Raw genomic sequence first — 15,519 nt, 5'->3', positions numbered from 1 at the left:
GGCCGCTGGGAATTGTAGTCATGCGGGTGGGCCGGGTAGTGTCCGCCCAGTGCATTCTGGGAATTACAGTCTCCAGGAAGAGGTGCATGCCGGGAGCGGCCGTTCCAGCCAGGCAGTGCTCCCCCTCCGGAAACGCCCGAGCGGTAGCCGGAAGTTCCCGATCTATGCGGTGAGCCGGCCCGGGGCATGCCGGGAAGAGTAAAGTTCCGTTTCCGGCGAGGGCGGGACTCCGGAGTCTCCCGCGCGCGCTGGGGCCCCGCGTGAGCGAGTAGACGCGGAACGGGACCGGCCTCGGTTGGGACACGGAGAGGGGACACCCTTTCCCCTCCCCCGGAAGCAGAACCCGTGACCCGGAAGCAGAACCGGGACCCGTAGGGGAGACGTCGCAATGTCCCTCATATGCTCGAGTGAGTGACGGACTGGGAGCTTGCGGAGGGGGGGGCCCTTCCCGAGCCGGCCCCGTGGAGCTGACACCCCCCACCACGCGGGCTCTGGTGTTTCCCCAACGCAAGGAGCCCACCGAGGAGACTCTAAAAACAGCCCCCCCCGTCCCTTCGGGGGCCTCGAACCTGGCTCCTCTGCACAGCCAGTGACCCCGTCCCCTCCCCCCGCAGGGCCCCGAGTCTGTATTCCTCCCTCTGCATGGCCGCTTCGCCTCAGCGCTCCCCCGCTGGCGTCGTGTGGTTCTTGAGAAAGGAGCAGTGTCTGGGTTGGGAAGGATCAAGGGCAGACAAACAGATCCCTGGGCTGAGGTGTTAGGGCAAGGAAGTTTCATAGCCAACACAGCGATGGGGTCGGCGTCACCCACCTTTGGCTGCCCGAGGGATCATGTGCCCATTTTGCAGCTGGGTGAATTGAAGGTGGCCTTCCAGAGTTAGATCCAGTGTGACTTGAACCCACAACCTTCAGGATTGTGGTGGAGCACTGTAACCCTTTTGGCCACTGTGTCACTAAATAAATAAGGGGGGGGGGGAGAATCAGTGGAGCTAAAATCAGGAAAAACACTAGCATACATAGAAAAAGAATAGGGTAAACGTGGAGACAATGCTGCCCCTGTAGAGGCTGTAGGAAAGATTGATCTGTGTCTTGTTACCTTTGTCTTGGGGCTTCTCTGTCCTCTGGTAAGCATGGGGTACTGGTGGGGATTTAGGCTCTGTTTGTCCATTTGTCACCCCTGCAGTCTCTGTCTCTTTGCAGTCTCAAATGAGGTGCCAGAGCACCCCTGCGTGTCTCCGGTCTCAAACCACGTCTATGAGCGAAGACTGATTGAAAAGTACATTGCGGAGAATGGGACTGACCCAGTGAACAACCAGCCGCTGTCTGAAGAGCAACTGATCGACATCAAAGGTATCAAGTAGAGGGGAGCGGAGCTAGAGGTGTGACCTGGTGGATTCTCACCAGCTCCAGGGAGTTGGGCAGACCATCACTACTACCCTGATGGCCTGAGCTCCCACAGTTCACCAAGTAATTGCCTGGTGGGCCAGGTTGGTCTGACCATCACAGAAAGGGTTGGGGAAGGAAGGACACCAAGAGAATGTAGGAGTCCTTATAAAATGGCAGTATTCATTTTATCGTCACCTACACCCAGAATTTTTAGGATTTCCCCATAGTCCTCTTCTCAGGCAAGTCCAAAGTTTCCTGGGGAGGCAGGCCCACTTTCACCAAACTCTGTACCTTTTTCCCAAGGAGTTTGGCTCTCCTCTGGCTCCTTTCTGGAGATGTTTTTTCTCTTGACATGCAGTCAGGTTTTTTTTGAATTCTGCCTCTTCGTTCTCTCCCTTGTTGGAATGAGCTGGGTTTGGCTTGTATAGGCCCAGAGTCCTCCCACTCCCAACAGCCTCTGGGAGGACTGGTTAAATGGAGTCAGCTGCTTAGGGATTTCTATTCCTCTCTCTCCCATTGACGGTTCACACTATCACAAGAGTTGCATCACCGGGGTTTGGGGGGTCTCTGCTGTACCTGATACTGGCCACTATCCTAGGTAGGCTACTGAGCTAGCTGGGCCACTAGCCTGATCTGGTGCGGTAGTAGGTCAGACACCAACTTAGATGCTGTGACCCAGTATGGTGACTGCAGAGATACGTTAATAGCCTCATTTTCTAATGAGATTCTTCCACCAGCAGCTGATGTAGGCATACAGTAGAGAATGAAGTGAGGGTGCAAATGGATCTGGATAAAGGGGTGGATGAGTGGGTGTGTTTGAGGGTGGGTGTTGGGGATGGAGAAAAAGTAGAGATGCAGGAGGTAGGGAAAGGGATTAATCCTTGGTGCTGAGGCTAACACACCCCTGTGTGTCTCATTCACAGTTGCCCACCCAATCCGGCCCAAGCCACCCTCGGCCACCAGCATCCCGGCCATTCTGAAAGCCCTTCAGGATGAGTGGGTAAGTGCTGTCATGGGGATAGTGTTGGGGGCCAATGAAGTGGGCAGATGATGGGAGGAGTGCTGGGGCAGCAGAAAGAACAAGATTCTGCTCCGATTGGATGGGAGGACCCACCCTCTTTGCTTGCTGAGGTTGGGTGGAGCCATCCACTCTACTTACCCAGGTGGGCGGAGCTTGCTGAGCTGGGGTGGGCAGAGCATTGAGCCCTGGCTGGCTCCCTCACATTGCGAGTCCTTCCATAGGACGCCGTTATGCTGCACAGCTTCACGCTCCGCCAGCAGCTGCAGACCACCCGCCAGGAGCTGTCGCACGCACTGTACCAGCACGATGCTGCCTGCCGCGTCATTGCCCGTCTCACCAAAGAGGTCACTGCTGCCAGAGAAGGTAAATCGGTGGGGGAAGGGGGTCTGCCTGAGAACAAGGCTGCAGCACCATGGGGAGAATCAGTCCAGGGAGGGATTCTGACTCTAATGCCCTAGGAGCAGGCAGGGGGAGGAGCTTGCGCCTCTGGAGCAGGCAGGGGTCAGTACTGATGGGAAAAGGTAGCTGTAACGGAACCTCTGTGGCACTCCTGTGAGCCTGCAGTTGGCTCCCATTTTAACCCATTGAGCCGCTGTTTGTGTCTCCACAGCGTTGGCGACTCTGAAACCCCAGGCTGGCCTCATAGTCCCCCAGGCTGTGCCGTCTTCCCAGCCCAACATCACGGTGAGTCCCTCCTGCACAGCTCTCTCCTTGTGTCTCCTGACTGTGCTCTCTCTTCTCCTGCTGGACTCATGGGCCTCTTCTTTCCCCAATCCAGGGTGCTGGCGAGCCGATGGATCTGGGAGAGCTGGCAGGCATGACCCCTGAGATCATCCAGAAGGTAAAGAGTCATCTGTCCCAGATTCACCCTTTGCTCTGCTGCAGGAGCGACTTTCATTCCTGCTTCCCATGCAGTCGTTTCTTTTCCATCTCCCTCCCCCATCTGTTGTGCCCTGGTTCCTGCATGGTGCAGGCAGTCAGAGAGCTGCCCTCCTGTGCCAGCCTTCCGTCTGTTTGCGTCACAATTCCTGAGTTCACTTTTTTGTTTTCCAGCTTCAAGACAAAGCCACGGTGCTGACCACGGAGCGTAAGAAGGTGAGACCCTGCTCCCTGGATCCCCTTCCTTCCCTGCGGTTGGGGGCAGGATCTGGAGGGGTCTGAGTTGGGAGGGGGCTCTCCATTGGAGCGGGGGTAAAGAAGCAGGGAGGTGAGCTCAGTGGTTTTGGAGGTCTCTATTGAGGGAATCTGTCCTGTGAGGAGGAGGAGGATCTCTCTGTTCCCTGGGTGGGGTTGGCCGGGTGGGGGAAAGACGGGGCTGGGTGCTCTCCCAGGATCATGGTCATTTCTCTTTGGGTGCTCTTCCTTCTGCAGAGAGGCAAGACGGTTCCAGAGGAGCTGGTGAAGCCAGAGGAGCTCAGCAAGTATCGACAGGTGGCCTCGCATGTGGTGAGTTCTCTGATGCAGATGGTCGAAAGTTAACTTTTGGTGTCTCAAACCTTGCTGAATGCAGCGAATGCCTTCCCCAGATGGCCCAGTCCCTTATGCAACTACAGAGGGCTGTGCTCCCTTTCAGAACCTGGGCACATTTTGTCCCGACCCTACTGTGGCAGCAGGAGGCGCTGTGCTGCTAGGGCATAGTCGCTGCTTCTCCCTCTTGGTCCACTGAGGCTCTGGAGTCTCCTCTCAGCAGGTGGGCTGTTAGCCCTGGTGCATCTCTTGTCACCTGGACCCTGAGCTGTCTCCTGCTTGCTTCTCCCATCTGAGCCGAACAGGTGCTGGCTCACAAGCACTGGGGAGGGAGGGAGGGAGGTGGGGGAATATAGCAGGGTGCGAGCAGATCTGGGTGGGAACAGAGAGTCCCGGTTATGGAGTCTGTACCCAGAGCTCTTTGTTAGGATCCCTCCCTGCCTCGAGGGGCTCTTCCTGCTTGACAGTGGTTCTGTCTGACCCCCTTTTCTTTGTACAGGGTTTGCACAGCGCCAGCATCCCAGGGATCCTCGCTCTGGACCTCTGTCCTTCCGACACCAACAAGATCCTCACCGGTAAGACAGCCGCCTCGGTGCCAGCTTCTTCCACCAGGCTGGCAGGGATTGTGGCCTCTGGAACCCGCTGCTGATGTTTGCCAGAGGGCGGGGATATGGGTCAAAAGTCTCCCTGTTTCCTGGGCACACCCCTCTTCCGGCTGCGGTCTGGTGGGGATGAGGTAGAGGACTGTAAGGACCTCTCTACACCCAGTTGCTAGGGACTGTGGGTCTCCTTTAGTTCCAGGGTGGTGGATGTTGAGGGGAGATGGGTCTGCACAGCTCTGGGCCCCACCCCTCTCTGTTTGTGTTCCAGGCGGGGCGGATAAAAATGTCATCGTCTTTGACAAGAGCTCGGAGCAGATCCTGGCGACACTCAAAGGGCACGCCAAGAAGGTCACCAGTGTGGTGTTCCATCCGTCCCAGGTAAGGGCCAGGGCCAACTCCCCATCTCCTCTGGCCGTGCCATGCTGCGGGAGGGATTCTGGGGCCACCTCTTGGGGGTCTCCAGGCCATATCGCAGTCTGGTCCCCTCCTACAATGTGCCTTGGTATTAACCTCTTCTCGCCCCTCCCAATGTTGGTGCTCTAACCCCTGTGCATGTTCTCTCCTCACACACCTAGGAGCTGGTGTTCTCTGCTTCTCCTGATGCCACTATCCGGATTTGGTCGGTCCCAAGCGCCACTTGCGTGCAGGTTGTCCGGGCCCATGAGAGCGCCGTGACAGGGCTGAGTTTGCATGCTACCGGCGACTATCTCCTGAGCTCCTCTGATGACCAGGTGAGACCCAGGTCACCCGTGACCCCTCCTTCCCCCCCATGTTGTTGGAGCTCACGTCGATCAGCGAGCTGGTGTGGGCAGGAGGCAGTGGAGGGCTGGCGGCTGTGGGATGCACTCACTCCTTGTTCCTCTCTTTCAGTACTGGGCTTTCTCTGATATCCAGACGGGCCGCGTGCTCACCAAGGTCACAGATGAGACCTCTGGCTGCGGTAAGGGCTGGGTATCAGGGACCCCTGGCTCGCAGGGTCATTGTGCTCCATTTAATTTTAGCTGGATGATTTTTCTAAAGCATAAGATGAGGAGCTTGTTAAGAACATCTGTTTCAGAAATAGAAATAGACCGTAGAACAGGGGTTTCAAACTCAAATGGCCATGAGGGCCACATCACTGACACACACACCCCTCGTTGCCCCCGGCCCTGCCCCCACTCCACCCCTTCCATGAGGCCCCGCCTCTTCCAAAGGAAGATCCGGGGTGGCAGCGGCGCACACCAGGGCCAGGGCACGCTGGCTGCCTGCCCTGGCCCCGCTCCGCGAAGCAGCTGGAACCATGTCCCTGCAGCTCCTGTGGGAGGGGGGACGCAGGGCTCCGCATGCTGCTTGCTGCTCCTCCAGGTACTTCCTCTGAAGCTCCCATTGGCCACGGTTCCCCGTTCCCGGCCAATGGGAGCTGCGGGGGGATAGTGCCTGGAAATCAGGGCAACACAGGGAGCCCTCTGCTCCTCTCCCCCACCCCCGGCCGCAAGGACGTGATGCCAGCTGCTTCAGGGAGCGGCGTGGGGCTTGAGGGGGGGCAATCCCGCGGGTGTAGTTTACCCACCCCTGGCCTGAAGGTAGGCCGGGGGTGTGTGCAGGCCGCAGGAAATAGCCCTGTGAGCCGCGTGTTTGAGACCTCTGCCGTAGAACATGCTCACTATTAACCTTGAATTACATGTTTTCACTCCCTGTATGTTAATCTAGTGTACAGTTTAAGTGGAGTCCAACATCAAATCAGATAAAGTTGCTTTCTGTAGCATTTTTAGCAGCTCCTTTTAAATAAACTATTTTATATATTAGAATAATGTTTTCTCCTAGATAATCTTTCTGTATTCTTGCTGGGGAAGAGGCTGCAGGAAGGGCTGTGTTCTGTGTCACACGAGTCCTTGAGAACCCTGTGATGTGGAAGGCTGGGAGAGGACTTGCTTTCTGCTGTGTCCTTTTGTTATCCAATTGAGATGTGTGTTCCCCCTCTCCCCCCGGCAGTGTCACTGAATATCTCTGTCTCTCTCTGTCTCTGCAGCTCTCACCTGTGCTCAGTTCCACCCTGATGGGCTCATTTTTGGGACGGGGACTATGGACTCTCAAATCAAGATCTGGGACTTGAAGGTAGGGTTGGCTGGCTGGGTGTGCCTGACGCTGCGGAGCCTGGTATTGGAGGATGTTGGCAGCTCCAGTCTCGTGGCTAGGAGCGTGCTCAGACCGAGGCCTGGTCCCTATATACTTTCTAGAGCATGGGGCTGTCAGGCCAGCTAGGGCCTCCTCCCTGGCACACTAGGATCTCTGCTTTCAGTAAAAGAAAGATGCCTCTAGCTCTTACCTTGTTGTTACAACCATTTCCCACATGACTGGTGTGTGAGTGACGCAGCAGTGGCTGCCTGAGTTTGCAGACAGCCTGAACCAGTGGGGGCGAAGTGCTCCATTCGCCTCAGTGATGTTAGCTCTGCAATGTAACGATGCTGTACATTAGCGTTGACATTGTTCAGTGCTGGTTGAAGCACGCAGGAAAAGAGAGGTATGGTCTTACTATGGAGAGCTGGCCATGAGTAGGCGGAGCTTGGGTGGTAGATGGAGCTTGGCTATCACATATGTCTTCCACTCTGGCCCCTGTTGGATAGTGTGCACAGATGTCCTAGCTGGGTGCTTTCCCCAGGGAAAGTGTCACTCTGTAGCCGGAGTCTGGTTGTGGGGGATGAGAATCTATCACAGCACAAAGGCGGGCGGAGAAGGCTCCTGTCCCCTGGATCAAGCTCTCTTCATGGGAAGGGAAGATCCAGCCTACCTGCTGCCCCCATCTTTTCCCAGCTGGCCCTGGCTCGACTCGGTGCCTGCCTTTCAGCCATGGGCAACTAACTGTCTGTCTGTCTGTCTCAGGAACGCACCAATGTGGCCAACTTCCCAGGGCACTCCGGTCCCATCACCAGCATCGCATTCTCAGAGAACGGCTACTACCTGGCCACGGCCGCTGACGACTCCTCTGTCAAACTCTGGGATCTGCGCAAGCTCAAGAACTTCAAGACGCTGCAGCTGGACAATAACTTTGAGGTGCATGCGATCCTCCTGCTCTGTCAAGCCCTGTCCCTGCTCCCCAATCTCTCCCTGATATGAGCCAGCTGAGGGGTGTGACCTGGTGGCTTTTCCTCCATGTCCTTGTGCATCCTAGTTTGACTGGGCTTCTCCCTGCATCAGGGAGCCAGTGCCTGGTATGGGGTGTGTTGGGGGTTCTCCCTCTGCCCAGGGTGGGTATATGGGGAGAGGTGCCCCTCTGGGAGCCAGCTGTATGGTAGGAGTAGGTGAGTGTGTGGGGGAGGGGGTTGCTTAGTATGTGTATGGGGGAGTGAGTTCCTGGCAGCCTGGTACAGGGGGGAGAGCGCCCCCGGGTCTGGCTCTAGAGTTGTGCTTGGGGCTCAGATCTCTCTCTTCTCTGTAGGTGAAGTCCCTCATATTTGACCAGAGCGGTACATACTTGGCCCTGGGTGGCACAGACGTCCAGATCTACATCTGCAAGCAGTGGACGGAAATCCTCCACTTCACAGGTGAGGTGCTCAGCTGGGAGACTCATGTGCCTGTGCTGGGTTCAGCGAGTGGATGAGCGAGCTGCTCCTTTCACTGTGTCCCTGAGACCCCATTCCCATGGAGTGCGCTGCGTGAGGTGGCCCTGAGATGGAGGGGAAGGTCTAGTAGGATGAATTGCAAATTAACCATCTGGTGTCTCTCCCCTAATCATCTCTCATGTCTCCCTACAGAGCACAGTGGCCTGACTACGGGTGTGGCCTTTGGCCACCATGCTAAATTCATCGCTTCCACGGGCATGGACAGGAGCCTGAAGTTCTACAGTCTGTAGCCTCTTTTCCTAGGATCTGGGAGAATGGGCTGTGTCCTTCACTGTAGTGTTGGGGTTATTGGGGGGAGGTAACGTGGGTGGGTGGGGTTATCATTGCTTTACTTTGAGATATCAGGGGGAGGCCAATCTAGCGCACCCCCTTCCCTGTGCTCAAAGGCTTTGTTTTTCCAGTTTCGTGTTTCTTTCCAGTTTAGATTCTGTTCTGTGATTGTAACAAACGAAATGGAACCAAACCCATCCACTGACGGACAGCTGTGAATGAGAGGCTGGGTGGGGGAAAGAGAGGGGAGGGATGGCATAGGAAGGGGAGAGAAGTGGGGGATTGGGAAATGTGCATTCTTTTTTTGTAAGCAGCTATCTACTTTCAGTAAAATAAATAAATAAATAAAGCATGTTGAACCCTCTTGGGGTGTGGGAGTTGTGTGTACCTCCTCCCTGATGAGCTGTGAGGTAGCGCATGCAGGGGAAAGAGCCCCTAGACCTTGGGCAAGGGGATCTAAGGGTAAGAGATACTATCCACATCATCTGAATCCCTTTTAAGTGCTCCCAGTGCTATTTGAGTAGTGATGACCGGAAGAGAGGTGGGAGCCTGCATAGGGTCAGTATCCCCTGGCCCCATCTCCCTGCAGTTCTCAGCTGATGAGTAAAGTCCTGGTACCTGGATGAGTTGTGAAATTATTCACCTCTTTTGAGTTTGTGGGATAGCATTGGACTTGCTGTAGCTTCTTGTACAAACAGGCTCTTGCTATTTCTCATGTGCCCCTCAGCTAGTGATCTCCAAACCCTTTAAGAATATGAATCCTCCCCAGTCCTCTGCAAAGTAGGTACGGAACGTATCACAATCCCACGCTACAGCAAGGGCAGTGAATGTGGCAGAGGTCACGTAGCAGGGCTGGGAATAGCAGGCTGCAGGCCTGAAGCCCTAGCCCTTGGTCTAACCACCAGATCAGGCCTCCCACAGAAATTCACAGATGCACAGAATTTAGTTTTGTTGCAGTTTGAACACTAAAGATGAAAGGGGTCATTTTAGTGGGGTTTGAAAGGGATTTGTCAAAGGGTGGCCCTGCTGGAGCCCAGGACTAGTACACCTGCCTCTATTTCCCCAGAAATAGTCCTTAAAGACTTTCCAAATGTGCATACCCTTGCAGGGTTAATTTATTGCAAGAAACTACCACAGGAGTCCAGAATTCCCCAGCACAGTACAAATTGTATCTGCAACACATGAAGTGCAGTGCTGATCTCTCACCATGCTCAGACTCTCCAGGACAGCTCTGGTGTCTCCTCATACCTCGTGCCCAGCTTTCAGCCCAAGAATCAGTCCTACCCTCCATCTTATTCAGCATTGGTATGAAGCCAACTGGGGTGCTGGCTAGACAACCTGGGCTGAAATGCTGGCAAGATTCTGTCTTCCCAGCAGCTTTAAGCAGCACCATTTCGCAGGGCTCAGCAAACTGACACTGAAAGCCTTGGGGATGAAAAGTCCTTTGAACCAGCTGCCCTCTGACTAGACACCCCTAAGGTTATGCTCCTCTGTGAAATAGCAACAGTAGGGACTGAGTGAGGGAACCTTTGGCTCATAACACATGAGCATCTGCATCAGCCAGTCATGGCTGTAGCAGGCTCCCTGTAGCCAGTTACCACTAGAGGGCCAGAGAGCTGTGCTGAGTGGGAATAAGTTACATACACAAGGGGTATGTCTACACTACGGGATTAATCTGAATTTATATAATTCGAATTTGGGAAACAGATTGTATAAAGTCAAATGTATGCGGCCACACTAAGCACATTAATTCGGCGGTGTGCGTCCATGTACCGGGACTAGCGTCGATTTCTGGAGTGTTGCACTGTGGATAGCTATCCCATAGCTATCCCATAGTTCCAGCAGTCTCCCCCGCCCATTGGAATTCTAGGTTGAGATCCCAGTGCCTGATGGGACAAAAAACATTGTCACAGGTGGTTCTGGGTACAGCCTCACCCCTCCCTCCCTCCCTGCATGAAAGCAACGGACGGCAGACAACCATTTCGCGCCTTTTTTCCTGGGTGATCACTGCAGACTCCATACCACGGCAAGCATGGAGCCCGCTCAGCTCAAGACAACAGTCATGAACATTGTAAACACCTCGCGCGTTCTCGTGGAGTTTATGCTGAGCCAGGACCAGAAAAATGAGGCGAGGAGGCGTCGGCAGCGCAGCGATAAGCGTGATGAGGACATGGACATGGACACAGATACAGAATTCTCTCAAACCGCGGGCCCCGGTGCTTTGGAGATCATGTTGTTAATGGGGCAGGTTCTATCCATGGAACGCCAATTTTGGGCAAGGGAAACAAGCACAGACTGGTGGGACCACATAGTGTTGCAGGTGTGGGATGATTCCCAGTGGCTGTGGAACTTTCACATGCGTTAAGGGCACTTTCATGGAACTTTGTGACTTGCTGTCCCCTGCCCTGAAACGCCAGAATACCAAGACGAGAGCAGCCCTCACAGTTGAGAAGCGAGTGGCGATAGCCCTGTGGAAACTTGCAACGCCAGACAGCTACCGGTCAGTCGGGAATCAATTTGGAGTGGGCAAATCTACTGTGGGGCTGTTGTGATCCAAGTAGCTAAAGCAATCACTCAGGTGCTGCTACGAAAGGTAGTGACTCGGGGAAATGTGCAGGTCATAGTGGATGACTTTGGTGCAATGGGATTCCCTAACTGGTGGGGCGATAGATGGAACCCATATCCCTATCTTGGCACCGGAGCACCAGGGTACCCAGTACATAAACCGCAAGGGGTACTTTTCAATGGTGCTGCAAGCACTTGTGGATCACAAGGGACATTTCACCAACATCAACGTGGGCTGGCCGGGAAGGGTTCATGACGCTTGCGTCTTCAGGAACACTACTCTGTTTAAAGGGCTGCAGCAAGGGACTTACTTTCCGGACCAGAAAATAACCATTGGGGATGTTGAAATGCCAATAGTTATTCTTGGGGACCCAGCCTACCCCTTAATGCCATGGCTCATGAAGCCATACACAGGCAGCCTGGACAGGAGTCAGGAGCTGTTCAACTACAGGCTGAGCAAGTGCAGAATGGTGGTAGAATATGCATTTGGCCGTTTAAAAGGTCGCTGGCGATCGTTACTGACTCGCTCAGACCTCAGCCAAACCAATATCCCCATTGTTATTTCTGCTTGCTGTGTGCTCCACAATCTCTGTGAAAGTAAGGGGGAGACCTTTATGGCGGGGTGGGAGGCTGAGGCAAATCGCCTGGCTGCTGATTACGTGCAGCCAGATACCAGGGCGATTAGAAGAGCACACCAGGAAGCGCTGTGCATCAGAGAAGCTTTGAAAACCAGTTTCATGACTGGCCAGGCTACAGTGTGAAATATCTGGTTGTTTCTCCTTCATGAAAACCCGCCTCCTTTATTGACTCATTCTCTGTAAGGAACCCACCCTCCCCCTCCCCCCAGCTTGCTTTCAAACCAAATAAAGTCACTATCATTTAAAAATCATTTATTCTTTATTAATAGATTATAAAAAGAGGGAGGGAACCCAGGTGGGGTTTGGGAGGAGGATCGGCGGGAAGGAAAAGGCCACAAAAAAGGTTTAAAAAATGACAGTCTTTTGCTTGGGCTGTCCACTGGGGTGGAATGGGAAGGTGTACGGAGCCTCCCCCCCCCCCCCCCCCGCATTCTTAAACGTCTGGGTGAGGAGGCTATGGAACATGGGGATGGGGGAGGGGAGTTATACAGGGGCTGTAGCGGCACTCTGTTATCCTGCTGCCGTTCCTAAAGCTCCACCAGACGCCAGAGCATGTCTGTTTGCTCACGCAGCAGCCCCAGCGTTGCATCCTACCTCCTCTGATCTTCCTGCGCCACCTCTCATCTCGAGCGTCTCTCCTGTCCTCACGTTGGTCCCTCCTGTCCTCACGTTGGTCCCTCCTGTCCTCACGTTCACTGGCTTCTTTCCTATACTTTGAAACCGTGTCCTTCCACTCATTCAGATGAGCTCTGTCACTGCGGGTGGATTCCATGATTTCTGCGAACATATCATCTCGTGTCTTCTTTTTCTGACGTCTTATCTGTGATAGCCTTCGGGACGGAGGAGGGAGGCTTGAAGAATTTGCAACTGCTGGAGGGAGGGAAAAAAGGAGAGAATTTTTTTAAAAGATACATTTTGCAGAACAATGCTTATACTCTTTCACGGTGACCAACACTATTCACATTACATAGCACATGTGATTTCTGTGCAAGGTTGCATTTTGCCTCTTAATATTGAGTGGCTGTGGCTTTGCTGCTAGAGATCACAGACGCAGGTCCGGGCAACAGAATTCAGCTTGCATGCGGCCATGGTAAACCATTGTCTTTTGGCTTCTGCGCCCTCCTTTCCCACATACCAAGCAAAGCCCGTTGAGTGCTGCGGTTTTCCTGTTAACCTTCAGCAGCAGAAAACAAACTAACCACCCCCCCCATCCAATTCTCTGGATGATCGCTTTATCCCCCCCCCCACACACACACCGCGTGGCTGGTATCAGGGAAGATCCCTGCTAGCCAAACGCGAAAAGCTCTGGGCCAATTCCCCCCCCGCCCCTGCGCTTGGCTAACTGCAGGGAAGGATTTCTTTTCAGCCACAGGCAAACAGCCCAGTAGGAACGGCCATCTCTGTCCCCTTAATTAAATTCCCGTATTTCAAGCAGGTTACCATGAGCGATATCACTCTCCTGAGGATTACACAGCAAGATAAAGAACGGATGTTGCTTGAATGCCAGCAAACACCGGGACCATACGCTGCCAGGCTTTGTCATGCAATGATACCAGATTACTTGCTGCAAGCATGGCATGGTCAAGTGTCCTACCATGGAGGACGGAATAAGGCTGCACTGCCCAGAAACCTTGTGGCAAGGCTTTTGGAGTACCTCCAGGAGAGCTTCATGGAGATGTCCCTGGAGGATTTCTGCTCCATCCCCAGACATGTTAACAGACTTTTCCAGTAGCTGTACTGGCTGCGAATGCATCCCAAGTCCTCAGGGCAAAGTAATCATTAAAAATGCTTGTTTTTAAAACAAGTTTTATATTTTAAAAGGTAAACTCACCTGAGGTCCCTTCCATGGGGTCGTGGTCTTGGATACTGGGTTGGGAGGGTACTTCAGTCAGGCTGAGAAAAAGATCCTGGCTGTTGGGGAGAACGGAGTGCTGGGTGCTCGCTGCAAGCTCGTCCTCCTCCTCCTCCTCTTCCCCGTCTGCAGAATCCTCAGGTGTAGCTGATGAGATTATCCCCGCCTCGGAATCCACGGTCACAGGTGGGATAGTGGTGGCGGCCCCCCCTAGAACTGCATGCAGCTCGGCGTAGAAGCGGCATATCCGCGGCTCTGACCCGGAGCAACCGTTTGCCTCCTTTGTTTTTCGATAGGCTTGTCTGAGCTCCTTGACTTTCACGCGGCACTGATCTGAGTCCCTATTGTGGCCTCTCTCCATCATGCCCTTGGAGATTTTTTTCAAAAGTTTTGGCATTTCGTCTTTTTGAATGAAGTTCTGCTAACACTGAATCCTCCCCCTATATAGCGATCAGATATCCAGTACCTCCCGTACGGTCCATGCTGGTGCTCTTTTTCGATTATCGGACTGCATGGTTACCTGTGCTGATGAGCTATCTGTGGTCACCTGTGTTCTCCATGCTGGGCAAACAGGAAATGAAATTCAAATGTTCGTGGGACTTTTCCTGTCTACCTGCCCAGTGCATCCGAGTTCAGATTGCTGTCCAGAGCGGTCACAATGGTGCACTGTGGGATAGCTCCCGGAGGCCAATACCATCGAATTGCGGCTACACTAACCCTAATTCGAAATGACAAAATCGATTTTGGCACTACTCCGCTCATCGGGGTGGAGTACAGAAATCGATTTTAAGAGCCCTTTATTTCGAAATAAATGGCTTCGTTGTGTGAACGGGTGCAGGGTTAATTCGATTTAACGCTGCTAAATTCGAATTAAAGTCATAGTGTAGACCAGGCCAAGGTGTTGGACTTTCCAGGTCCTTTAGATCCCGCCCACACCTCCCATTTATGATTAGCCAGAAGACATGTACCCCACCCTCACAGTTCCGGCCTCAGTGATTCATGCATCTGTGACCTTCATGTTCAGTCATTGCAGTTCATAGTTAGCAGTGACCTGTAAGTGCCTGAGAGAGCTTGAACTGATGCAGAACTCATCTGCACCTTGCTGTGTACACATCACACACATGCCATTCTCTGCACATGACTTCCCACTGAATACTGAGCCCCAGTCAAGGGCTCTCAATTTCCAAAACCCTGCAGGGGAAGTGGGCCTCAGCCACCTGCAATCACTTTTCCTGCTGTGAGCTCTTGTGCTCCATCAGAAACGGTGGATTGGTGATAAGTTGTATGATCAACTGCTAGACCACACCTTGGTTTTGTATGAAATGTATTCAAGAGACCAAATAACCAAGGTCACTCGTGTTTATTGCTAAAAGTCTATAACAGTACAGTACAGGGAAAGGGTTCAATGGGCTACCAGTTTCTGGGAAGCCATCTCATGCAGCATTGTTGAATTCATCTTACACATTTCAGCTAAGAGTATTTTCCAAGTTACATAACTCTTTACACATCACTGAAAAACAGTTTCCTAACTTGTTCCTTTTCTTCCTCATCTTTGTTTTAGATACTAGTATTCCAGCTACTGGTCTGGGACGGTATCACCCCAGCTCGAACATTAATGCATTTTGTCTTTGACACTTACTTTGGCGTGCCAAAGCTGACTTCAGCTTTACAGTGTTATGGGATACTTGACAAGGGTGAACAGAACTGACATGGAAAGAGCATAATACATTTGGTTAACTGCCCAACACCCCCTATATTTATTAATACCAGGTACATAATACCTATCAACACTCCATTGGGGAGGCTCACAGGAGACAGAACCTTCCCTGCAGCCAGCTTGAGAATATGGAACTTGCTGGGACCTGAAATAATTTGTACTTGCATTACAGTAGCACATAGGGGCTCCCACTGATCAGGGCCACATTGTGTGAGTCTCTGCAGTGCTCAGCAAGAGACCCTCCAACTGAAGCCTGGAATTCCCAGAAGGGCATGAGAGGTTGGGTGCCCAAGGCCCAGTGAGAGTCAATGCCTAACTCTCTTAGGTGCCCTGGAAAAACCCAGCCTAATTCAACAAGCCAGGTAGTGCAAGAATTGGTAAAATGAGGATCAGACACCTGCCCAA

At 53.2% G+C, this 15,519-nt stretch overlaps 1 protein-coding gene across 1 annotated transcript; it reads left to right on the top strand.

The window, feature by feature from the left end:
- The first annotated feature begins 198 nt into the window (after nucleotides 1-198).
- PRPF19 (pre-mRNA processing factor 19) lies at nucleotides 199-8,706 on the top strand. The gene is made up of 16 exons (XM_054025814.1): nucleotides 199-407; nucleotides 1,198-1,347; nucleotides 2,307-2,383; nucleotides 2,626-2,767; nucleotides 3,015-3,088; nucleotides 3,183-3,245; nucleotides 3,458-3,499; nucleotides 3,776-3,850; nucleotides 4,371-4,446; nucleotides 4,742-4,851; nucleotides 5,049-5,204; nucleotides 5,344-5,413; nucleotides 6,482-6,567; nucleotides 7,333-7,503; nucleotides 7,889-7,994; nucleotides 8,205-8,706. The coding sequence occupies exons 1-16, from the start codon at nucleotides 389-391 to the stop codon at nucleotides 8,300-8,302; spliced, it is 1,515 nt and encodes a 504-aa protein (XP_053881789.1). The 5' UTR covers nucleotides 199-388; the 3' UTR covers nucleotides 8,303-8,706.
- Nucleotides 8,707-15,519: the final 6,813 nt, after the last annotated feature.

The sequence above is a fragment of the Malaclemys terrapin genome, chromosome 4, assembly GCF_027887155.1.
Source record: "Malaclemys terrapin pileata isolate rMalTer1 chromosome 4, rMalTer1.hap1, whole genome shotgun sequence".
NCBI lineage: Eukaryota > Metazoa > Chordata > Testudines > Emydidae > Malaclemys > Malaclemys terrapin.
The sequence above is the reverse complement of the archived record's forward strand: the minus strand, read 5'-3'. Positions and strand labels throughout refer to the sequence as shown.